General features: G+C 41.0%; 3 protein-coding genes and 1 long non-coding RNA gene across 7 annotated transcripts in view; 1 reads left to right on the plus strand and 3 right to left on the minus strand.

The window, feature by feature from the left end:
* Positions 1-3,033, plus strand: LOC113461280. The gene is made up of 2 exons (XR_003383439.2): positions 1-734; positions 1,898-3,033. It is a non-coding gene; the product is annotated as an uncharacterized LOC113461280 (long non-coding RNA).
* LOC103718163 overlaps positions 1-25,100 on the minus strand; it is a 40,992-nt gene that overhangs the window by 255 nt on the left and 15,637 nt on the right. The gene's annotated exons all lie outside the window — the stretch shown is intronic.
* Positions 2,897-25,100, minus strand: part of LOC103718162 (putative disease resistance protein RGA4) — a 26,802-nt gene continuing 4,598 nt past the window's right edge. For 2 of the 4 annotated variants that reach the window (XM_008806852.4, XM_008806851.4), the window contains exons 4-5: positions 19,809-19,860; positions 18,119-18,706 (exon numbers count right to left, since the gene is read on the minus strand). The gene's annotated coding sequence lies outside the window, so the exon portion shown is untranslated. Of the gene's footprint in view, positions 2,981-18,118; positions 18,707-19,808; positions 19,861-25,100 lie in introns of those variants that run through there. The other 2 variants (XM_039118171.1, XM_026808877.2) reach the window with 2 other exon arrangements.
* On the minus strand, positions 7,915-9,146 carry LOC120105588. The gene is made up of 2 exons (XM_039118173.1): positions 8,092-9,146; positions 7,915-7,976 (listed from the first exon to the last, which is right to left on the minus strand). The coding sequence occupies exons 1-2, from the start codon at positions 8,997-8,999 to the stop codon at positions 7,961-7,963; spliced, it is 924 nt and encodes a 307-aa protein (XP_038974101.1). The 5' UTR covers positions 9,000-9,146; the 3' UTR covers positions 7,915-7,960.

Raw genomic sequence — 25,100 nt, forward strand, 5'->3', positions numbered from 1 at the left:
TACACAGAGATCAATAGGTGTATAAAAACTAAGTCAGCAAAAGTAGATTCAGAAAGATATATCCAGCAGCACATAGCCTCAATAAAGTGGCGGCCAGATGAAGATGCCAAGAAATTTCAAGTTAAGACCAAGCAATCATATCAAATGTTGTTCCTTGCACGCAGCATTTAATTTTCCAGCATCATGAGAAAAATGAAAAATGTGTCTCAAGTTATTTTCTAGAGGGACATATGCGGCAGTCCAGCCGCCTTCAGCCCAGGCCCAAGGAACCGGAACAGGGAAAACCCCTGTTCCTTCTTCCTGGGAGCGAAGCTGCCGCGGTATCGTGGCCACTCCGCGGCAATTGAACTCCCCGACCATGCCGGGGAGTTAGAACGGCCGCCAGCCGTTCCGTGGCGCAGTTGCCACGATCCTCGCGGGCGGCGCAACCGCCCGCGAGCCTATCCACTCGAGAGAGGCCTATAAAACTCCTCATCCTCAGCCCTCTGAGAACACCAAGCTCTCCTCTCCTCGCTCTCCTCTCCTTTCTCCCCTCCCTCTTCCTCCTCCGGTGGCCGCGCGGGCCACCTCAGTCAAGTCCAGCCACCCCGGGTCCCTAGTTTTCTTTGATTCCCTCCGCTTTCGAGCCCTGTTCCGAGATCTACTTCTTGTTCGGAGCTCTCTTGCCGTCGCCGCCGCTATCCACCGAACCTAGCGCTCCTCGGATGAGACCCGCCGCCTCCGCCGATGCACCGGTAAGCCCCTTCCCTTGTTCCTCCGGTCGAAGCTTATGGGAAATGTTTCCCTTTCTCCTATTTCGGGCCAAACCGAGAACGATCTCGGTTTTTCCTCCGCGCCGGCCACCACAGCGGCTGCCGACCGTCACTGCGGCCGGCTGGCCGTCGACCGGACGACGGCCTCTGGCCACCCAGGCCGGCCACCCCGCCGGCTTCCCTCTTCCTTCCCACCTTTCCATTTTTTCTTCTTCCCCTGTTTCTGAGTTTAACGGGTTGAAGAGGCCAATCGTGGGCCGTACTGAGCCAAACTTGGCCTAGTTCAGCCACTCTAAACCTCTTAGGCCGAGCCCATTGGGCACCAATTAGGTCGTGCTCATTGTGAGCTGAGTTCGGCCATATTCACCTTGGGGCTATTCATCAATTAGGGGCCATGTCAAATAGTATTTTTTTAATTTTGCTTAGCTTTGAAATTAACAAATAATTTAATTATATTTAACAAGTGAACCTGATCCGCCTACCTAAAGTTTTAAAGTCAGAAGAAATAAGTAACTTAATACTTCAAAGTATATTTTCTAAATTAATTGGTAAAATAATTATTAGTTGATTAAGTTTTTAGATATATTTTGTACTTAGTAAGATGGATTAGGCATGTTAATAATTATTTAAAATTATGTTATATGTTATGAAATCTGAAAATTGTGATTAGGCAAATTATGAAAAAAAAATTTGTATACATATTCTCAGTATGGCTATAATCTGACCCCACCAATAGAGATTATTCGTTGGCCTTGTCAACTTGTACTCTATGAGGAACTGGTTTCGACACCGCGCCACCAGTGATTAGAATAGTGATTTTTGGAAACTATTGCCACCGGTGATTAGAATAGTAGTTTTTTGACACCGTTGCCACTGGTAGTTAACAATAATGGTTTTGAACACTTTGGTGCGATCCATGCTACTAGATTATGTGGCCATAGCCTATTTATGTTGGAATTCTGGTATAAGAGTTTTTATTAAAATGCTTAGTAAATTTCAAAAGAAAAAAAATATTATTTGTGATTTATTTCTAGTCATTGTTTTGTGCTTTGATTAATTATCTGGTGTGCTTTGACCCTACTGTGGGGTATTATGTTGCTTATTGGGCTAATGTAGCTCATTATCTTATTTTGTCTATTTTTCAGATCTAGAGGCATGATCACACGACATTGGGGAGCACGCTAGATTTCTGAGATTTTATTCAATTATTGGCATTTTAGTTAGATTAGCTAGATTATTTGATTTATGTCAGCACATGTTACTTTGAAATTATTGTAAGAACTATTTGATTAAATTAATATTTAAATCATTAGAACTACATAACTTACATCACATCATTTTAGAAGAACATCTATCCATAGCCCACTGCTACTCTAACGAGACATCATGAATCACTGGAGCTAATTTGTAGTGTTATCTACATCTGATTCCTTGCTTAACCTACTTGGTACTGACTTGGCATCTCTGCCTCTAACCTTTCTACAACCAACTCGTCGCCTGTTCGATCCATACAAAGCTCTTTGCGCCACCACTCGGGAGTAGGAATACGCCGCACTCGTGCTGTTTTGCACTCCTTCAGCAGCCCACGTACCTGCTGCTGTCGAATGACTCTGGTTGGCATTCGAGGCCTCGATGGCATCGTTCATGCTTCAATGGCGAGCTTATGTGGCAGGAGGGGGAGGAACAGCTGGAGTCTCTTTAGCCTGATGATGCGGAGCCAGCCACCGGTGTCTGGTTGTTCTTATAGAGGCAGCTAAAGGTGGAGGAATCCGATCATTTGGGCGGCCGTAAGAAGACAAACAGTGATGACCGAAAGCAGGATCTTTTTATCATGACTTCAATTGCGAAGGTTGAGTATTCTTTAGATATCTCGGAAGATAAGAAAGTGCACCGGCCAGCAGGGATATATCTTTCTAGAAGATGAAAAAGTGGGAGGAATCTGAGAATGTTTGCCTTCCACTATCTTGCATGCTGTGACTTGGGATCATTCCTTGCCTATTGGTAGGCTCACAAAAGATTCAGTGCTTGATGTGGTGGGCCCACAACAAATGGGTGATGGAAGAAGACATGGAGCTGAGACGCTTTACTGGGGCCTTGGCTTTGATTCTTTGAACATTTGCTTTTGAATTGCAAGACTGAAATGAGAACCTTTCCCTGAAAGGGATGAAGGTTTGTACCTGTTTTTTGAGCTTTTTCTGCACCTTTCCCACCTCAAGCAGCCCATCATTCTGTAAAATTTGTAAACCAAGAAACGAGCTTATGCCACAAAGATGCCATGGATGCATGCCAACCTTAAGAATATAGAGTGTGAAGCTTTGTCAGGATAATCTACACACACAAACTTTCATGATATATCTCAATAATAATGAGAGTAAGCGTAAAAAGTGGGCAGTTCATAGTACCAATCCTCGAGCGATGTTTCAGTAGAGAATATTTGGGGCCCGTTAACTGGATGAATGTCATTTAGAAATGAGCTAGTGAAATATGTACATGATTTGTGCGAGCAACATTTAAATATATATGCCTGTCATATGTAAGAATACAGCAACACACCAGAGTAGAATCTCCAGTAGGACAAAATGCCAATATGCCCCACCTTTTGGAATGACATAGTTTGAAGCAATGATTTGGTCAAATCTGTTGGGAATATACTGTCCCAGAAAATTTTAAATCTATAATACTCTACTTCAATAAATAATAGGCAGAAATAGGCTTAGAGAAAATAAATAGAGAAAGTGGAAAAATGGAACCCGAGATGCTGAGGCATGGTATGTTGGTCACTTTCCTTGAAGTAGATTTCGCCGCCTTACAGTGCACTAGGCTTAGATGGCGTTCTACTCCTGAGATACAACAGCCTCTCGCACTGTTCCTTCTGCCTCAATGATTTGCACGGATCAAAGAAGCCTTCGAACCCAGAATCAGTATGCAGCAAGCTCGTTGATTGAAAGAAAAACAGCAAACAGGAAGAATAGAAGTTCTCTGTTTTCAATTCTATATATTGTCTAATCCGAAGAGGTCTATTTATAGACTTCTTCGGGACAGACGCGACCCAAAACCGATCCAACGGTCAAAACCGGTAAGAAAGTTTGAAAAAACACTGGGAGTATGGCCAGCGGATGCGAGGTCGGTTGCGAAGAGGTGCTATCGAGGAAGCGACGTGGCTCCTCGTGCTAAGGGTGCGAAGCACGACTCATGCGCCTCTTGGCTCATCGCACCTGTTGTCCGACCTCGGCTTCTCTGGGCTCATTGCACCTGTGGTCCGACCTCAGCCTCGGCACCTCGGACGAGCACAGGCACAAGGAACCTCGGACGAGCAGGGCCGACGAGCAGAGGCACGAGCGCAAGGAAACTCGGACGAGCAGGGCACATGCGCAAAGAACCTCTGGTCGCACAGGCACAAGGAACCTTGGACGAGCAGGGCCTGTGAGGCGCAAGTAACCTCGGACGAGCACAGGCTCGAGCGCAAAGACCGTCGGGTCGGACGAGCACAGGCACAGAACCGAGCCTTCACGTAAATAAATCCTCCATATGAGAGATTTAAAAAAGAAGGGAACAGAGATTCGAACCACCTACCTCAAGCACCTCAAGCGGGCACACCAACCATCCACACCACACTCCCTTCTTAACATATATACATAATATATATGTTTTAAGTATGAAAACTTTTAATTATTATTTAATAAAAATCTAACATTCCCCCACCTGATTAAAATGTTTTCAAAAACTATATAAAATAAAAAATAGTCAAACTGGGCTTGTTTATGTCACGACTTCAATAAAGGTAGCTTGCGGCTTTGAACCTTTACCTAGTGAAAGTATATTTTCATCTGAAAGGTATAGTGGTAGCTAAAAAGCTTTGAACCAAATCCTTTGGTTCAGATTTCTATATACTTCACCCATGACAAATGCAAATACTGGGTTCATTATAGGTGGTGCTTTTTCTGGCCTTATGCACCAATATCTCAGTTTCATGAGTGCTCTAGGGGTTAAACCCTTATCCCCATAGACTGCGGCCACACAGTCACACTCACATAGGTGAGTCCTCTAAGGGTGCTCGCAGCACAGCACCTTGCCATAGTCTCGGACTCATTCAGAGTTTTAAACTCTTCCGTATACCTCTGCTGTATTTAGCACTCACATCACAGGGAGAGACCAAATGACATAAAGTCATTTTATTATAGTGCTAACTAATCATTAAACAACTTGTTTTTCCCGTTGAACCTTTCGTCTTGGGATCTCCAGTCAGAAAAGGTTGGGTTGCCATTGTCAATGATTCCTTATGGGTTTCAGTCCCATCCCCTTTGATGTTTCTATGACTTTGCTTCTAGCCAGTCCTTTAGTTAAAGGATCTGCTAGGTTATCTTTAGATCCAACAAATTCCAAAGTTATGATACCATTTTTAATTAGGTATCTAATAGTCTTATGTCTCACACTAATGTGTCTTCTGTTTCTCTTGTTATACTCAGTATTTCTACAAGTATTAATTGCAGCTTCATTATCACATAACAGAGAGATAGCAGGTATAGGCTTTTCCATAATAGGTATTTCAGACATAAGATTCTTAAACCATTCTGCTTCTTGACTTGCAGAATCTAAGGCTACAATCTCAGCCTCCATAGTGGATCTTGTGATCACAGTTTGTTTGGATGATCTCCAAGCAACAGCTGCACCACCCAACATGAATATGTATCCACTAGTTCCTTTTCGATTCACTGAATCAGTGATCCAACTAGCATCACTGTATCCTTCAAGTACAGTGGGAAATCTTGAGTAATGTAAACCATAATACATGGTACCTCTCAAGTATCTAAGTACTCTATCCAGTGCTTCCCAGTGACTAAGACTAGGGCAACTATTAAACCTACTGAGCTTTCCTATAGCATAAGAAATGTCAGGTCTACTTGTATTTGCAACATACATCAGTGTCCCAATAATTTGAGCATATTTCTCTTGGGCCACTGGATCACCTTTATTGCACTTCAAGTTCAAACCATGCTCATAAGGTGTACTCACTGGTTTACAGTTGTACTTATCAAATTTCTTCAATATTTTCTCAATATATTGTGATTGATCAAAGATTATACCATCAGGTATTCTGGTAATCCTGTTACCAAGAATTACCTCTGCCTGACCTAAATCTTTCATATCAAAATTATTAGACAAGAAAGTTTTGATATCAGTCACCATATTCATATCAGTACCAAAAATTAAAATATCATCAACATATAAACACAAGATAATACATGAATCATTTTCTAACTTTGAATATAAGCACTTATCTGATTCATTTGCTTTAAAGCCATAAGAAACAATTATTTTATCAAATTTCCTATGCCATTGCTTAGGAGCTTGTTTTAAACCATAGAGGGATTTGACTAACCTACAAACTTTTCTTTTCTGTCCTTGAGCCACAAATCCCTCTGGCTGATCCATATAGATCTCTTCCTCTAAATCACCATGAAGAAAGGCAGTCTTGACATCCATTTGATGAATTATCAAATTATGGATTGAAGCCAGTGCAATTAAAGTACGAATTGTGGTTATCCTAGTTACAGGAGAATATGTATCAAAGTAGTCAATACCCTCTTTCTGAGAAAAGCCCTTAGCAACTAATCTTGCTTTATATTTTTCAATAGAACCATCAGGTCTTAATTTCTTCTTAAATATCCATTTACAACCTATAGCCTTACTACCATGTGGTAAGTCAGTTAAAAACCATGTTTTATTAGTCATAAGTGAATTCATTTCACTATTAATAGCTTCCTTCTAAAACATAGAATCTAATGAGTTCATAGCATCTTTATAAGTTTTAGGATCATCTTCAACCATAAAAGTATAGAAATCAGATCCAAAATCTTTCTTTTCCCTAATTCTTTTCCCTTTACCAAGTTCATTAATATCATTAAGTTCATTTTCATTTTCATTATTAGGAATAATTAGAGAATTAGATGGCGAACTACAAGATGCATCATTAGATCTATCTATTACATGCTTTTCTATTTTATCCTTAAATGGAAAAATGTCTTCAAAGAAAGAAGCATCTTTAGATTCAATTATAGCATTCTTTTCTATGCCATTAATATCAGAACTAATGACTAAGAACCTATAAGTAACACTATTAAGAGAATAACCAAGAAACACAGCATCAAAAGTATTAGGTCCTAATTTTCTTTTCTTGATTAAAGGAATATTAACCTTAGCCAAACAACCCCAAACTTTTACAAAGTTTAGGTTAGGTTTTCTTCCTTTCCAAAGTTCATAAGGAGATTTATTAGAACCTTTAAATAGAACCCTATTAAGCAGGAAACATGCAGTAAGCATTGCTTCCCCCCACCAAACCTCAGGTAAACCTGAGTTGGCAAGCAAAGATCTTACCATATCTTGCAGAGTCCTATTTTTCCTTTCAGCCACTCCATTAGACTGAGGTGAATAGGGAGGTGTAACTTCATGTAGAATTCCATTAACTCTACAGAATTTATTCAAGTCATTAGAGGTGTATTCTCCTCCTCTGTCTGACCTGAGAATCTTTATTCTCTTGTCAAATTGATTTTCTACTAAAGATTTATAAGTCTTAAACATCTCAAATGCTTCATCTTTAGATTTCATTAAATAAACTTGACAATACTTAGAATAATCATCTATGAAGGTAATGAAATACCTTCTACCCCCTTTAGTCAAAGTTCCATTTAGATCACATACATCTGAATGTATTAATTCTAATAAAGTTGAATTTTTATTTATTATTTTAAATGGTTTTCTAGGTTGTTTAGATTGAACACAAATTTGGCACCTTTCCTTTTCATTTAATGAAACATTAGGTAATAAACCAGAGCTAATCATTCTTTTAATAGTATTATTATTCACATGTCCTAATCTAGCATGCCAAAGAGATGAAGAACATATTGAAAGCACAATTTTATTATTGTTATCAGAAGGAAAATCCAAAGATACATTATTTATTACATACAAGCCATCACACTCATAGCCTTTGCCTACAAATGTTCCATTCTTTGTTATAATCACTTTCTTAGATTGAAATAACAAAGAATAACCACTCCTATTTAGAAGAGATCCACTGATCAGATTCCTCCTTCCATCGGGCACATGGTACACATTAAATAGTGTGAGCACATTTCCAGACGTAAGCCTTAAAAGTACTTTTCCAGTTCCAAGCACTCGTGCCGAGGTGGAGTTCCCCATAGTTACTGTTAGGCCGCTCCGGACCTGATAAGTAGTAAAAAGGGTATGATCAGTACACATATGAACATTCGCACCTGTATCCACTAACCAATCGGTAGAGCAAATTGCCAAATTTAATTCTGGACTTAAAGTTACATACCGATCATCAGTACTAGTAGGACCAGTACTGGATAGCACCATGTTGGTTTGTGGATTTGCAGGTTGAGAAGGCGCATGTTCATAGTTCTGATACTTCTTCTTCTTCATCCGGCATACTCGAGCCATATGACCGAGTTTCCCACAATTGTAGCAAATCGGCTTCCGATCATTCTTATTGATATGGTATTTTGGCTTCATAAGTTTTCTTTTGTTTCTAGGTCCACCCTTTTCAAATTTGGAGTTCTTGAACTTATGGGTCTTATTCTGGCCTTCTACAAAGTTCACCTTGGTTAGAAGCTCAGGATTCATGAGTTGCTCATTATCTTTCTCAAGGTGTTGTTCTTGGATCCTAATGGCAGACAATAGAGTTTTCATTGTCATATCCTCGGTTTTATGTTTCAGGGATAACCCAAAGTCTTTCCAAGAAGGTGGGAGCTTGTCAATGGTACAAGCAACTTGAAGGCTCTCAGTTATACCCATTCCCCTTAAGCCTAATTCATGATAAATTACTGTTAACTCGTGGGCTTGATCAACTACGGGCTTGGTGTCAACCATCTTATAAGACAGGAATTGACTAGCAGCATACTTGTCCATTCCGGCATCTTGGATACCATATTTCTTATTAAGATCATCCCAAATCTCCTTGGAGGTTTTAAAAGTGCAGTAGACATCAAAAAGGGGATCAGTAAGATAGGACAGAATCCTTCCCCTACACAGGTAGTCTTTTTTCTTAAATTCCTCCAAATTACAAGTTCTAGCTGGTTCATTCTCTTCCTCATTTGGAGGAGAGTCAAAGATTATGGAAAATAATCCAAGTGTGGTTAAGAAGATTTCCATCTTCTGTCTCCAACGCTTAAAGTTATTTCCATTAAATTTTTCAGGAGGAACCGGGTCACTTGCATTGGCCATTGGAGTAACTCTAAGTACTAGCTTATTATATGTATGAAGAATTCTACTTCAAGAATGTTGGGAATATACTGTCCCAGAAAATTTTAAATCTATAATACTCTACTTCAATAAATAATAGGCAGAAATAGGCTTAGAGAAAATAAATAGAGAAAGTGGAAAAATGGAACCCGAGATGCTGAGGCGTGGTATGTTGGTCACTTTTCTTGAAGTAGATTTCGCCGCCTTACAGTGCACTAGGCTTAGATGGCGTTCTACTCCTGAGATACAACAGCCTCTCGCACTGTTCCTTCTGCCTCAATGATTTGCACGGATCAAAGAAGCCTTCGAACCCAGAATCAGTATGCAGCAAGCCCGTTGATTGAAAGAAAAACAGCAAACAGGAAGAATAGAAGTTCTCTGTTTTCAATTCTATATATTGTCTAATCCGAAGAGGTCTATTTATAGAATTCTTCGGGACAGACGCGACCCAAAACCGATCCAACGGTCAAAACCGGTAAGAAAGTTTGAAAAAACACTGGGAGTATGGCCAGCGGATGCGAGGTCGGTTGCGAAGAGGTGCTATCGAGGAAGCGACGTGGCTCCTCGTGCTAAGGGTGCGAAGCACGACTCATGCGCCTCTTGGCTCATCGCACCTGTTGTCCGACCTCGGCTCCTCTGGGCTCATTGCACCTGTGGTCCGACCTCAGCCTCGGCACCTCGGACGAGCACAGGCACAAGGAACCTCGGACGAGCAGGGCCGACGAGCAGAGGCATGAGCGCAAGGAAACTCGGACGAGCAGGGCACATGCGCAAAGAACCTCTGGTCGCACAGGCACAAGGAACCTTGGACGAGCAGGGCCTGTGAGGCGCAAGTAACCTCGGACGAGCACAGGCTCGAGCGCAAAGACCGTCGGGTCGGACGAGCACAGGCACAGAACCGAGCCTTCACGTAAATAAATCCTCCATATGAGAGATTTAAAAAAAGAGGGAACAGAGATTCGAACCACCTACCTCAAGCACCTCAAGCGGGCACACCAACCATCCACACCACACTCCCTTCTTAACATATATACATAATATATATGTTTTAAGTATGAAAACTTTTAATTATTATTTAATAAAAATCTAACAAAATCCACCTGCAAGAGACCTTTTATTGCAGAGTCTTTGATCTGAGTTATTTTAATCATGAGCGATTATATTTCAAAGATAAACATACAGATTAGGACAAATCAAATTGAAAAGGGTATCTCAATTTTCTTGGGTGAAGATGGGGATCAAATTCATTTTGCCATGCTGATAGTGATAACTAAAAGCTAACTGGCAATCATGATCTGGCCTTTATTAAGTATCTTATAGTGAGATCCAAATACCATGCACAATTCCTAAGAAAAATGTGAGACCCAGAAAGAAAAAAAAAAAAAAAGGAAAGGGTTGACGGGCCGCCCCGAAAAGACCGGGCCCATCCCCCTTTTTACAATCGTGCCCTAGGCACGATGGTGGAAGAGAGGGTGCAAGGGGGCGGCGGCGTGAGTTGGTTCGCCGGAGAGGAGACCGAGCGCCGAGATCCGGCTGGCCGCGGAGGAACCCCTTTCCTTCTGTGAAGATCCCCATAAATCGGGTGAAGAGATCTTGGAGCCGTGCGCGTTGATCCGTGGGTTTACTCGCGGATTTCTCCACCGATTCCTCGCCGGAAGGGTCGCCGGAGCACCCCATCGGCTGATGTAAGTGTGGTTCCGTCCCTTGCAATTCATTTGCTAGGTTTAGGGCTACGTCGGTTGGGATTTGGCCGGTGAGATCGCCGGAGAAGAGTCCGAAACAGGGTACCCCTATTTCGGCTTCTCTTTTTCGGATCTTGCCGCCGCCGCCGGCCGCCGGGTTGGCCGAGATCCATGGCATTTGTGTTGAACGGGATTTTGTGTTGGATTTGCAAGGGATATCTATGATTAATTGAAGATGGGAGTGGTGGATCCGAGGTTTTCTTCCTTGGGATACCATCTTCTCCTTCCCTCCCTCTCGTCGGTTGGCCGCCGGCCAGCGACGACGGTGAGATCTGGGCCACTAGGGCTGCCGTCGGATGAAGGCCGAGCCACCATCAGTGGGTCTTCGGTTGATGATGGAGGAAAAGGGGGGGGACCCTTTCGGTTCTTGGGGGGAAGAAGAAGAAGAGGGATCTCCTCTTCTCTCTTTCTTTTGGCCGGCCACCATCGCCGGCGACTGCAGCAGAGGCGGCCGGCGATGGTTCGGCCAGTGGTGGCCGAGATGCTGTCAGATGGAAGAAAAGGGCACAGCCACCATGGCTGCTGCCCTTGGACCAAAGAAAATGGAGGGGAGGTGTACTCCCAACCATGAAGAGAGAGGGATCTTCCCTTCTTTTGGTCTTTTCACGGAGACCGGCCACCATCGCCGGCATGGAGGCGGCCATGGCTGGTGACGACATAGGCCGGTGGTACCAGGTGGGGGGTCGGGCTACCCCGACTGTCCCGAGATTTGGAGGGATTGGGATATTTGGGGACTTGGTGATGGACCCCATAGCAGATGTGAATTATAGTTTAGAATATTTAAATATTAAATAATTTAGTTTGTGATTTATAATTGATGTTGTAGGAGAAGAGTCAGCGGAGCCAGGAGGTTTTGATCAGGGGATTCAGCATCCCAGCTCATAGGTTGTGATTCGAATCCGTATTTGAGTCAGTCTACAAATTCCAGTAAGAATTCTTGCATCTGAGCACCTCTATGCATATATTTGATTTATCATTAGATTTATTTTATAATTATGTTGTTATTGTTTTATGAGTTGATACGATACCTATGAGGCGTGCATTTTGTTTATTATGAAAATATTGAAATAAATTCATTTGGGAAGAAATAACATATTCTTTGAGAATTTATGAAAATATGTGATGTGATGGAAATGTGATTAAACATGTAAAACTAGACATGTAAAGTGGGTTGGACTAACCTTGTCATGAGATAGCCTCTACGAGCTTATGCGTAGGATAGCTGCCACGAGCTGATGCGTGGGATAGCCTCCACGGGCTTATACGTAGGATAGCCTCCACGGGCTTACGCGTGGGATAGCTGCCACGAGCTTATGCGTGGGATTTGTGCAGTCTTGGACTGGGACATGATCTTGGTTAGTCCAAAGCTAGAAGTGATAAATTTTTAAAACTTGGGAATCAGAGTAATACGTGAATGGATACATAATGTGAAAAAGAAATTATGTATATGAAATGGTTATATATATACTTGTTGTTTGTTGAGCCTTTGAAATGATGAAATGATATTTATTTGATGCTTTGATTATATTTATTATTACTGTGTGTGGCTATTGGAATTCTTACTGGGCTGAAAAAGCTCATACTACTCTTACTTTCTTTTTCAAAGGCACTGGATTTGTAGAGTCAATCGGGTAGGACGAGAAATGATATCAGTATGGAGTCTAACTGCTAGATAGATAGAAGTTAATTTATCTTTTGCTTATGAACATTTGAAATTATGTAATAAATCAATACATTTTAGTTGGATTTGATTGAATTACATTAATCTTTGATTTTGGCATTTTTGGGAATATTGTACCCTTTTAGGCCTTACATGATCTCTAGGGTTTTACTTTAGGGATTATGTGGCCGTGTCACGTGGTCGACCCGAGTGATGGGTTTGGGGCGTGATAGATTTGGTATCAGAGCTTAAGGTTTAGGAATCCTAGGGTTTAGGCTCGAGTAAGCCTGAGTGGAAAAAATCACTAAACACGTAAGATATTAAAATGGTGTGATTAGCATATTAAGGATGCAAAATTGTCTCAATCTGATAATCTTGATGCTAGAAAAATTGTGTAGGTTGATATGGCGCGAGGGCGTGGTCGGGGGCGTGCCAGAAGGCCAACCCGATTTGCGGACGGCTCCACGGCTTGGGCACCCTCTGGACAGCAAGAAGGTACCTCATCCACGCCGACTTGGGGTGTGCCACAGCAGGAGCACACTATTGACCCTACTAACAGTACTCCAGAGATGGGAGCTCTGGAGATTGGGACATCCGAAGGACCAAGTATTCAGCTTGAGAAGACGATAAGTGCTTCACAATTGATGCAAATGATGGTGCAACAGCAAGCTGCTGCCAGGGCAGACATGATGAGGATGGTAGAGGTACAGCAACAATTCTTGCAGCAATAGTTCAGCAGCAGCAAGCAATGTATCAACAACAGCAGCAACAACAGCAACAGTTTCAAGGCACTACAGCTCAGCCGGAGCATCGAGTCAGTCTGTTGGAATTTCAGAGATATGCACCCCCAGCATTTAAAGGTACGGCTGACCCGATGGAGGCTGAGAGCTGGCTGAAACAAATAGAGAAAGTCTTTCAAGCTCTGAGGTGCCCTGATGAGGAGAAAGTCTTTTTTGCCACCTTTATGTTACAGGGTGAGGCAGCTAATTGGTGGGAGATGGAGAAAGGGAAGCTTGGTCCGGATGATGCCCCCTTCATTTGGGAAGAATTTAAAAAGGTTTTTCATGAGAAGTATTTTCCTCAGGGTATCCGATTCCAGAAATATAGGGAGTTTGACCGACTGGAGCAGGGTGATATGACAGTTGCCCAGTATGCAGCAAAGTTTGAAGAGATGTCCCGATATGCTCCGACCTTGATATCAGAGGATAGTGACCGAGCAAGAAAATTTGAAAATGGACTCAGGGGACGGATTCAACAACAAGTCGCTGCTTTTGAACTGTCTAGTTATAAAGATATGGTTAACAAAGCCCTGGTGATAGAAAAAGGGCTTGACAATGCTCAAGCTGCCAGAGAAAAGAATATGAAGAAAAGGTTTCAACCCACTGATTCTCCGAGCCAAAATAGTAGACCCTTCAAGTCGAAGGATCAAAGACCGAATCAAGTTGTCACCAGAGACAGAGGTCAAGCCCGAGGTGCCATTAGATGCTACAGATGTGGAGGACCTCATCTCAAGCGAGATTGCACTTGGGTTGGAGGGACATGTTTTTCTTGTGGACAAGAAGGGCATAGGCTATTGTGTGTCCTAATGGGAAAGAACCGTAGAGGCGGCAGGCACCACAGTCCTCTCAAGGAGTTCCTATAAATCGAGCACCTCAGGAAGGACAACAGCAAGAGGGAGGGCAGCAGAGGCCTAGGACCCAGGGGCAGGTCTATACACTCACAGAGCAGGATGCCAAGGCTTCTAATTTAGTGGTGACAGGTAATAAATCCATCCCTAATACTCTCTCTTGTTTGGCATGTCATAAATTTTGTTAGGTTATATATGTTTGTGCATGTATGGTTAAAGATTGTGATTAGGTGCCTTGTTACTATGTTTACAGGAATGATTAGGTTATTGCCTTATGATGTGAATGTTTTATTTGACTCTGGTGCTACCCACTCATTCATATCGGCCAATTTTGTTAAAAAGAATACTGAAATATCACCTGTGCCATTAGAATTTGATCTCTGTGTCTCAATGCCAAGCGGAGATGTTATATTAGTTAAATCAGTTTGCAAGAACTGTATTTTGGGCATTGAGGACAGGGAAATGAATGCAGACTTGCTGGTCTTAGAGATGAATAATTTTGATTTGATCCTTGGTATGGACTGGTTGGCAGCATACCATGCTACTGTTGATTGTTTTGAGAAAACGATCAAGTTTCAGATCCCTAGTCAGCCAGTGTTTGGTTTGGTGGGTAGCAAGTCACCTCATCAAATGAAGTTAATCTCTGCTCTACAGGATAAGAAGCTTCTTCCAAAAGGTTGTGAAGGATTCTTAGCTGCTGTGTTAAACATACAGAAAGAGGAGCCCAAGTTGGAGGATATCCCTGTGGTGACAGAATTTCCAGATGAATTGCCAGAATTACCCCTTGATAGGGAGATTGAGTTCTCCATTGACTTGATTCCTGGCACTGGTCTAATTTCAAAAGCTCCATATAGAATGGCTCCAGCTGAACTGAAAGAGCTGAAGGAACAATTACAGGAGTTACTGGATAAGGATTTTATCAGGCCTAGTGTTTCTCCTTGGGGCGCTCCTGTATTATTTGTGAAAAAGAAAAATGGTAGCCTCCGACTCTGTATAGACTACCGAGAATTAAACAGGGTGACAGTACAGAATAAATACCCACTACCAAGAATTGATGACTTGTTTGATCAGCTGCAAGGGGCTCAGGTTTTCTCGAAGATTGATTTTCGTTCTGGCTATCACCAATTGAAAATAAAGGCAGAGGATGTACCCAAGACAGTTTTCAGGACCAGATACGGGCATTATGAATTTTTGGTCATGCCTTTTGGTTTGACAAATGCACCGGCTGCCTTCATGGATCTTATGAATCGGATATTTAAACCTTATCTGGATCAGTTTGTAGTAGTGTTCATTGATGATATTTTGGTGTATTCAAAGAGCTCACAGGAACATGAAGAACATCTAAGGGTAGTATTGCAAATTCTTAGAGAAAAGAAGCTGTATGCTAAGCTATCAAAGTGTGAGTTCTGGTTGGATAGTATTTCTTTTCTTGGGCATGTAATCTCCAAGAAAGGTGTCTCTGTTGATCCAATGAAAGTGGAGGCAGTAGTTGGATGGCGTAGACCTACCAATGTAACTGAAGTGCATAGCTTCTTAGGATTGGCTGGATATTACAGAAGATTTGTTGAGGGATTCTTCCGTATTGCCATGCCTCTAAGTCGCTTGACTTAGAAGCAAGTAAAGTTTGAATGGACAGATGACTGTGAACAGAGTTTTCAAGAGCTGAAAAAGCGTCTGGTGACAGCCCCAGTGCTAGCTATTCCATCTGGAATAGAAGGCTTCACTATCTATAATGATGCATCTCGTAAAAGACTTGAGTGTGTTCTGATGCAGAATGGGAAGGTGATAGCATATGCCTCTAGATAGTTAAAGTCATATGAACAGAATTACCCTACATATGATTTGGAGTTGGCAGCGGTAGTTTTTGCTCTGAAGATATGGAGGCATTACTTGTATGGAGAACACTGTGAGGTTTTACAGACCATAAGAGTTTGAAATATATCTTCACACAGAAGGAGTTGAATTTGAGGCAAAGAAGGTGGCTAGAGCTTCTGAAGGATTATGACCTGACTATCAGTTACCATCCAGGGAAAGCAAATGTAGTGGCTGATGCTTTGAGCAGAAAATCCTCAGAGAGAGTGTTGGAAATTGTATCCTAAATGTCAATCGTCAGTATGTTGATAATTGAATTGTGTAAATGAATTGACAAATTAATAAAGTGTTATTTGGCATTATTCATCATTGTACATCTTCAAATGAACTCTTATATGATGAAATCCTTAGGATTTATTTTATGATAAAGGAGGATTTATCTTCAAGTCCTTAAAACTGTTCGCGATCAAATGATATGCTGTTACCAGAACGACAATATTATCGAGATTAGGTCGTTGTGTGATATATACGTTGGTTGTCCTTTTAACCAAGGAGTGTGGAGACACTGGTACGCCACACAAGTGAAGTGTAGAAGTACATTTCACTGAACGTGACCAATTTCGGAACGCTCTGTCAAGAGATGTTCCGAGTGGATATGGGTATAAGTTTGGCTCTCTGACCTGAGACTGCAACCTGTGACTAGCAAGCAACTCATTGTACTTTGGTACTGAACTACCTGGATTTCTAATTCAGTGACGGAAGGTCACTGGGTGCAGTCAAGTACTTGCTTAGTCAGTTGTGAGTCGAGATGGAATTGACCCCTCCTAGAAACAGAAGATAATGTCTTGTGATTAATTTAGCAAAACCTTGGCCAGGGTAATCCCAGTGAGGAGTCACGAAATATCTAAAGTTAATCACATAATTGATGTACTAATTATAGGGTTGATAGTGAGCTCTAAGTCATCCTGACATTAGGAGTCAAAGGGATTGAATTATACAGTAACCATAGTTCAGGGTTCCAGAATATTTGCTTTACATATATTCGGCCTATCCGGATGTCGGGTACCATTGCTAGATGGTCACATCGATTAGTATAGGAAGACGTTCCTATACTACCGGCTTAGGTTCGAACCTATGGGGTCACACGCATAGAAGTTTCTAGGTTGATCAAATGGCTGATTGATGATTAAGAATTATTCAGGGATAATTTGGTCAATTTGATTGACAAATTATCCTAAGCAAAAGTTGCATTAAAATAATTATTAAATTATTGGAGGATTAATTAGCAATTAGATTGCTAATGAACTCAATTTGATTGAGTAATTGGGCTTAGGTTGAGCCAAATTGAATAGGATTCAATTTGGGCTACATCAGGGTTTGACCTAAGTGAATTGGGTTCAACCCAAGTAGATTGAGCTTGACCCAATTGATGGAACTTGACCCAATTGGATCACATAATGTGAAAAAGGAATTATGTATATGAAATGGTTATATATATACTTGTTGTTTGTTGAGCCTTTGAAATGATGAAATGACATTTATTTGATGCTTTGATTATTTTATTATTATTACTGTGTGTGGCTGTTGGAATTCTTACTGGGCTGGAAAAGCTCATACTACTCTTACTTTCTTTTTCAGAGGCACTGAATTTGTAGAGTCCATCGGATGGGACGAAAAATAAGATCAGTATGGAGTCTGACTGCTAGATAGATAGAAGTTAATTTATCTTTTGCTTATGAACATTTGAAATTATGTAATAAATCAATATATTTTAGTTGGATTTGATTGAATTACATTAATCTTTGATTTTGGCATTTTTGGAAATATTGTACCTTTTTAGGCCTTACATGATCTCTAGGGTTTTACTTTAGGGATTATGTGGCCGTGTTACGTGGTCGACCCAAGTGATAATTTGAGGCGTGACAAAAAATGAAGAGAAATACCATGTTGTTTTCAAGTGAACGCCAATAGAAACCTTGAATAGCTGCTGGAAACAGCTCAGAAGAAGCCAAAACACAAACAACTAGGGCATTCATGCCCATGCACTGAAACAACATAAATGGCCTTCTGAATGGATTGACATCAATCTACATGAACCATGGTTATTAGTTTGTTGGAAAGTAAACTAAGTTTAATGAAGTGTTCTCTTTTGGTGACTTAATACAACATTAATTGCACATATGCACTTAATGCAAGAAATCACAAAGAAGATAACAGTGTACTCTCAAACACAGAACAAGCAAACAGAATACAATGGTCATGTTAGAATCATTGTTGATTCTAATGTGATTGATTGTGCCAAACTTAGTCGGCCTCCATAAAGGTTAATTATGCCAAACTTAGTCGGCCTTACCAAACTTCATTAGCCTCCTAATACCATATAAAGGCTACTTCTGTACATGACAAAAATACAATTTTCTTCCTTTATTTTTCTTATAGGTCACAAGACACTCATTGAGACACATTTAGTCCACTATGTTTTCAATTAGAAAAAGATGGCAGTAGAGAAAGCAAAAAGAATGCAATGGCCACATGGAAACCTCCACCTCCCAATTAAAATTTTCATTTCATACTCTTGATTGAAAGCATATAGTCCCTAAAGCGACCACACAAATGAGAAAAGAGGACCTCTCCAAGTGAAATATAGAATATTCATTTGCAGCTTCCTCTGACGTCCAAACCACTTGGGAGATCATTCTGTATGGTTGACCATCTGGTCCAGATAAAGCCTGCCTTGAGTAATCATTCAATCTCCTCGATCATCTTAGGCATGGTTGCAACCAAAACGGGAGGATGGGACGAGCGGGGTCTTCTTTGAAGGGCACCTATTAACTACAGCTTGTTTTCACTACAATGAGACAATTTAGACGAGCATCATAGTCAACTTCTTGGTGAGAAATTACAAAGATGACAATACTATAGTCTTAGCAGCAAAACAAGCAAAAAAGAATGCAACGGTATGCAATTAGAAAGAGTAAAGAACCTAATTTCACTATCATGACTGGTATTAGGTAAGCAGCCTAGTCGACTTCTCAGTATACAAGGCTACAAATTTCAAGCCAAAACCAAAAGATTGCCCAATCTAACACAACATGACACATTATTTGTTACTACCAAGAACATAAATTATTTAGGTAATTTATCATCCGATCCCATGCAACAATAAGATTTGTCCATTGTGACTTGGATGTCATGAATTCGAAATATGAAAATAGCCTCTCCGCTCGTAGGGGTAAAGCTACGTATATCTCTAGACGCAGGAGTGGCGGGAACCTCTTGCACTGGGATGCTTTTTTTTGATTTTTATCATCTGATGCCATGTCTTGGAGTGATGACACCATGCAGTATATATATCAGAGTTAGGAGAAAAAGGCAGAAATTCCTGTTGTTAGAAACATGTAGCTCAATGTGTATAATGGCTGGTCATAATTGGCAGCAGTCTTTTGTAAGAATGTTCACTTAGTCTGCTTCCAATCAAAAATAAATAAATTGCAGTTCATCTGTATAATGATTATACAATGTCAGCTAGTTATGTACTTGCACAGAAATATTCTTGTTGGTAGGTATCTACAATAGTTACTTTACGTTCCTCTAAGTTTTTAAGTTACACTTGAATGGACTTAATAAGGCTCTTTGGTTCCTTTGTGTTTTATACATGCTTAATAGAAAATTGATCACATATGAATCACTGACCTGAAGCAGTGAACATAAGAACATTGATGGACTATATTAATTTAGTTTTTGACTTTTTTGAAATTGCAGTTTGTCAGGAGGCTGTAAATTTCCATGCTGTTCAACATGTTCCATTTTTATCCTTTGTTATCTTCCATTGTTTCTACTGAGGACTTGTGTTTCTTTTGGCATATTTTGGATTGACTATGTTTGCCGGTTAAAACAGGTTTAAGTGAGAGTTTTCAGCTGTGCTCAAGGGTTTCGTTTGGAGAATATACCTGTTTCTTGGCTCCCGGAGTTGCAAAGTGGAGGTGTTATTCATCAAGGAATCTGCAATAGTAGAAATACCAGAATATCAACCAAGCAAAGAACAATACACAAGAGGCAAGGAAGTAGTGATTTTTCAGGCTGCATGATTTTTTTCCAGCTTCCACTATATTGAGGTCTTTTTGTGGATATCTTCATCTTAGAGATCATAGTATATGTATTACTGGATGGTTTCAGGTCAGGGCATGGTTGACCTTGATAATTCACTAGTGAGGTCTTGACGTCAAAACAATATTACGCTCATCTTAAAATCTCCACAACACTACAAAATATTTGTGATGGATTAATCTGGCAGAAAGTTGGCATGAACTAGAGCAGGTAAACTTTTGTATCATGTTTTCTTACATAAATTTACTTTCAGTAATTATGATATGCAGAATTTAACCAACCAATTAAATGTTGCTTTCTTTTTACATCAAGCAATGGAGCTTCTTCTCTTACTTCTGTTTCATGTTTTGCTTCTCACTTTTAGGATGCTAATGACATTTATAAACCAAAAATCATAATATCTAAGTTTTATTTCTAGTCCCCAATGTAATACCCAACACATGAACACTGGTATGACACTCAGACATGGAGATGGACGCTGGTATGACACTCAGATATGGCTCCACGAGGAGAAATTCATAGGTATTGAAAGGATCAGACACAGACATGCAGCCGCACCCAGCACATGAACCCGAGTCCATGTAGTACAGCTCTTTCCTCTCTGTTGAACAATCCGGATACTTTTCAGTATACACAGTTGCATATTCCTTGACAAACCATACATGAATTAAATGTTAGTAACATCAGAAGAGTTACAATGAGAGTTGTGGATGGATGTTTCGCATAATCAAAACATATCTATTTCATGCTACTTAATACTACATATGTGTGTGTGCAGGCCCAAATACACAATGTCTCAACATTCTTCTTCCTTCTTTCTAGTCTTACGATAACTCATGAGTAGGAAAAAAATGTTTCCTGTTCTTTTTTTTCTCCTGGCTTGCTGCCAAGATCTTTATGAGGATGCTGTTAATGACAAAATTTCTCAACAATTACTAGTGATCTCAGGAAAACATCTCTTCTTGATTCAAGTTTTACCGTAGGTGTGCTATGTTTTCCAATTTTGTAGAAGCTAGATCATAGGGTGCAAAAGGCTGAAGCTGTTGTGCTACATGCTTAATGGTTGAAGAGATGGTTCCGCTTCACTTAACAGGGCTTACCGACCCTGGATGGGAACATGGTGTTGCTCAAGATGAGAGAAAGAAAAAGGTAAAGTGCAATTACTGTGGGAAAATAGTAAGCAGGGGAATATACAGATTGAAGCAGCATTTGGCTAGAATTTCTTAAGTTTTTGGCTGATCACATGCATTATAGAGTGAAATCTCTATTCCAAGTTTGAGCCTTTTTTCCTCAATATTTCATTAAACTTTGATGGTAATTTCCTGGTAGCATGTATATTACAGGTAATCACAGAAAAGGTATCAAGGTTAATATATTACAGGTAATCACAGAAAAGGTATCAAGGTTAAGTATAATGTCATGACAACCATCGGATGTCATGAACTTTGTTTTGCGACTCAATTAGGATGAGCTTCCATGAATTCCTACTTTAATTCATCTCAGGGTAATAAGTTCTGAAACATGGAATCAACAATAGTTTATACTAAAACATATGCAATTTATTTGTTGAGTGTGAAATGCAAGTAATTTATTTGGCTGTTGCACACTGTGTTGGGGTTCTGCATCAAGATTATCAGAATTTCCATTGACATATCCTGCCTCAGTTCCGGATAATGGCTGCCTTGGATTCATTTGAATTGAGTTTCTCCATGTTTGCTACATTTCATTTTCGGCCTTTCCATTGTCGTTTTTTTTTTTTTTTTGGTGAATCGGCAGCTCACACTACCCTAGCATGAGCACTGCCAGCTACATCAACATCAAGCAAACAACGTAAAGCAAAAGGAACAGAAGACTGTTGAGTCCAAAAAAACTCTCCGAAGTGGTGTGCAGCGAAGGAGGCAACCCAGTCAGCCGCCTGGTTCGCCTACCGAAAGACATGCCCAACCTGAAAAATCCGGCACTCCCGTAGCATCCGGCGAATATCACTTAGAAGCGGGTGCTCCACCTCTCCTCCCGCCCCACCTCCCTGAAGCGCGCTATCAGGAAAGCTGAGTCTCCCTCCAGAATGATATAGCCCGCCTGCAAAACATATCTCGCATAAGAAAGCCCCTCCCAGGCTGCCCTAAGCTTCGCTCCAAAAGCCGAGGCCTCGAAGGAGCGGCAACCCCTGCTGCAATCAGCCTGGCGCCATGATCTCTGATGATAAAAGCCACTCTCGCCCGATCGACACCGCCGGGCAAGCTTCCATCGAAGTTCACTTTTAGGTAGCCAGGGGGTGGGGGCTCCCAAGAGACAAAGACAAACCCAGACGCTGTGGTAGCGAAGAGGGGGTCCCAGATGTCTTTAGTTATCCCAGATGAATCAAACTCAGTGGCCTCCATGATCTCCACTGCCTAACAGAGAGCCCGTTCTACAACGGACCTCAGGGGAACCCTTCTACCCTCAAAGACTCTGGCATTCTTGTCCAGCCAGATATGATACGCCAGGTAAACCGCAGCAGTACCGCATCCGGCAGTGCTCAGCGATCGTAAGGCGGTCCTCATCTGCCGTAGAAAATCTCCCACACCAAAGGTAAGCCCTGGTAAGGAGAAAGATGCCCTCCTCCAGACTTGAGCTGCTCGCGGGCACTCAAAAAGCACATGGCTAATAGTCTCCACCAACTCCGGGCAGTCCATGCACATCGAAGACACCCCCATCCCCCTCCTGGCCAGCATCCTCCTGGTCGGCAGACAGCCCCAGACCACCTTCCAAATGAAAAGTGCCACCTGCGGATGAGCCTGCATCCTCCAAATCCACCTACCCTCACAATGTCTGGCCGGCTCACCCCCCAACAACGCTTGTACATCAGATGCCCTCACCCTAGCTGACCTAGTCGCTGCCCACACCTGCCTATACAGCCCCTCCTGAGGTATCGGAATGACCAACACCCGCTCTGCAAGCTGTGTCCCAAAAATCTCCCTGATCACGGCCTCATCCCACCGGCCCTCGCCAGGGATCATCAGATCCCTGACTCTGTGACCGACCAGTCTCGTAGAATCGACCATCGTCGGCAGCCTACTGAGCGGTAGCTCTGTCAGCCACCGATCCTCCAAAATATCAATGGACTGCCCATCCCTAACCATCCACTTGATCGCCGGAAGCACTGAGGGCACACAGGAGCAAATCTCTCGCCAAATAAAGGAATAGTGTCGCCCACTCCGGAGCTCCCCCCGCATCGAATGACCACCATACTTCGCCATCAATAGGGCGTACCACAGACTATCCAGCTCTAGAAAAAAAGACAGAACCCCCGAGCCCCCCTGCCTGAGCGGCCAAATAGAAGCTATAGATATCTGCATTGCCTGAATATTATATGGAATAGATTTGTTGGTTGTTTCTGCATATAATACATATAAGAGCACTAGCAACCATATAACATCTGTTGATAAGGATCTCTCATCCATTAGGATTTCTCAGATAAGAAGGTCGCTGCATGTATTGTGTACAGGGGCGACCCAATGCATTTGGGAGCCTAAGACGAACTCACTAAAAAAGGCCTTTTTTAAATAATAAAAAATTCTAAATAAGTGCACAATACTTTAAAATTTTATTTAAAATAATTCGTCTAGCTTTTTGAAATGCAAAATTAGTAATCAAACTTTTGTACTCAAAATTTATTCAATACTATTTTTAATCAATAATATAGCTAATCCATTTAATCTTTCTTGTGACATAATTGACCACAAATAAGATTTTATCAACTTAAATTTTGAAAAACTTTTTTCAGCACAAGCAACTGTTACAGGTATTGTTAACAATATATTGTAAGCAATGCATGCATTTAAAAAAAAAAATCTATTTTTTTTATAAAACTTAACGTATCAATAGGGGTACTAGTTTCTATTTGTAAAACCTCTTTTAAAACTTTTAACTCTTAAAACAGATCAAAACCATCAATATCAGAATATTCACTATGCTTTAAAATGTTTTCAAGATTAAGACAACAGTTTTTCAAATCCTCTTCATTCAAAGAATTTAATTTTCTAAAATTAAACAAAAAACCTTGACACAATCAGAAAATTGGACCAATAATGAAGTTCCTGAATGTGGCATAAAAGAATCAAAACTGATGTGATCACATAAAATGCAATTATGAGTTACACACCAAGAGAAGGAAAGAGGGCACGGAACTCTTCAGAAATACAGGATTATATATGAAGAAAATGCCGACAAGAAAAGATAGTGAAAAGAAAAGATGCCATTATGCCAAATACCAGCTAATCAGCAGTTGTCACTTTGACCTTCCTACTTGATGTTTTCCATCCAGTTGCTTTACAGACTATGCATCAACTTCTCTTTTCTCCTACTCCCGTGAGAAACCATTGGGTAATTTAGCTTGCTAATCAGGTCATCTTTTCTACTTCTTTTTGCACATTATTGACAAGAAGGAAAAGAAGTTTGATCGCTGAAGTTTGTGAAAATTGAGAATTAAATCATTCAAAAAGAAGCCCTTAGTTTCAGCATAAACAAAAGGCATAAGTTCTTTCAAGTCCACCCAAAAGAGCTTTTCTTTAACCATTCCAAACTGAATAACAGATCATCGAAGAAGACGTGGCTCATTATTCAAAACAGAAAGTCAAATCCAACAACCAAGATAATCTAAATCAAGAAAAGGAACAGCAAGCTTCTTCCTTCATCAAAATCTACTCTTTCTCCTAACTTTTCCACTTGTTTTAAACAAGAGATATCCACCAAGATCCATCCTTTCTTTTTTCAAACAACGTTAATTTAATATCCACAGATCGATTCCCTTCCCTTCCAACTCAACAAAACATATATTCTTTTTGTCTTTTCTTGAGGAGACAAACTAGCAAAAGGAATTGGTAAACCAGATCTCTTGTCTCATTCGGAGACTTTTATCAAAAGACGGTACAAAATCTAAGCAAGAATCAAGCTTTCAAGCACTAATCCCATCAAAATCCAACAAAAACCAGATCAAAATAAAATTCCAGAAATATCTAACCAAGAAGAAAGAAATCTAACTGTTTCACAGCTCACCCGACCAAAACCCACCAGATTTCTCTCCGGTTATCACCGCCCATTCTTCTCCACTCCCAATCGAGAGACCAAAACGAGATTCAACTCCACCGCCAAGA

Source organism: Phoenix dactylifera, unplaced genomic scaffold, assembly GCF_009389715.1.
Source record: "Phoenix dactylifera cultivar Barhee BC4 unplaced genomic scaffold, palm_55x_up_171113_PBpolish2nd_filt_p 000316F, whole genome shotgun sequence".
In the NCBI taxonomy this organism is placed as follows: Eukaryota; Viridiplantae; Streptophyta; class Magnoliopsida; order Arecales; family Arecaceae; genus Phoenix; species Phoenix dactylifera.

What these genes read in the sequence shown, in the direction of transcription:
- LOC120105588 (XM_039118173.1), bottom strand. Translation starts at nt 8,999, where the DNA reads ATGGCCAATGCAAGTGACCCGGTTCCTCCTGAAAAATTTAATGGAAAT.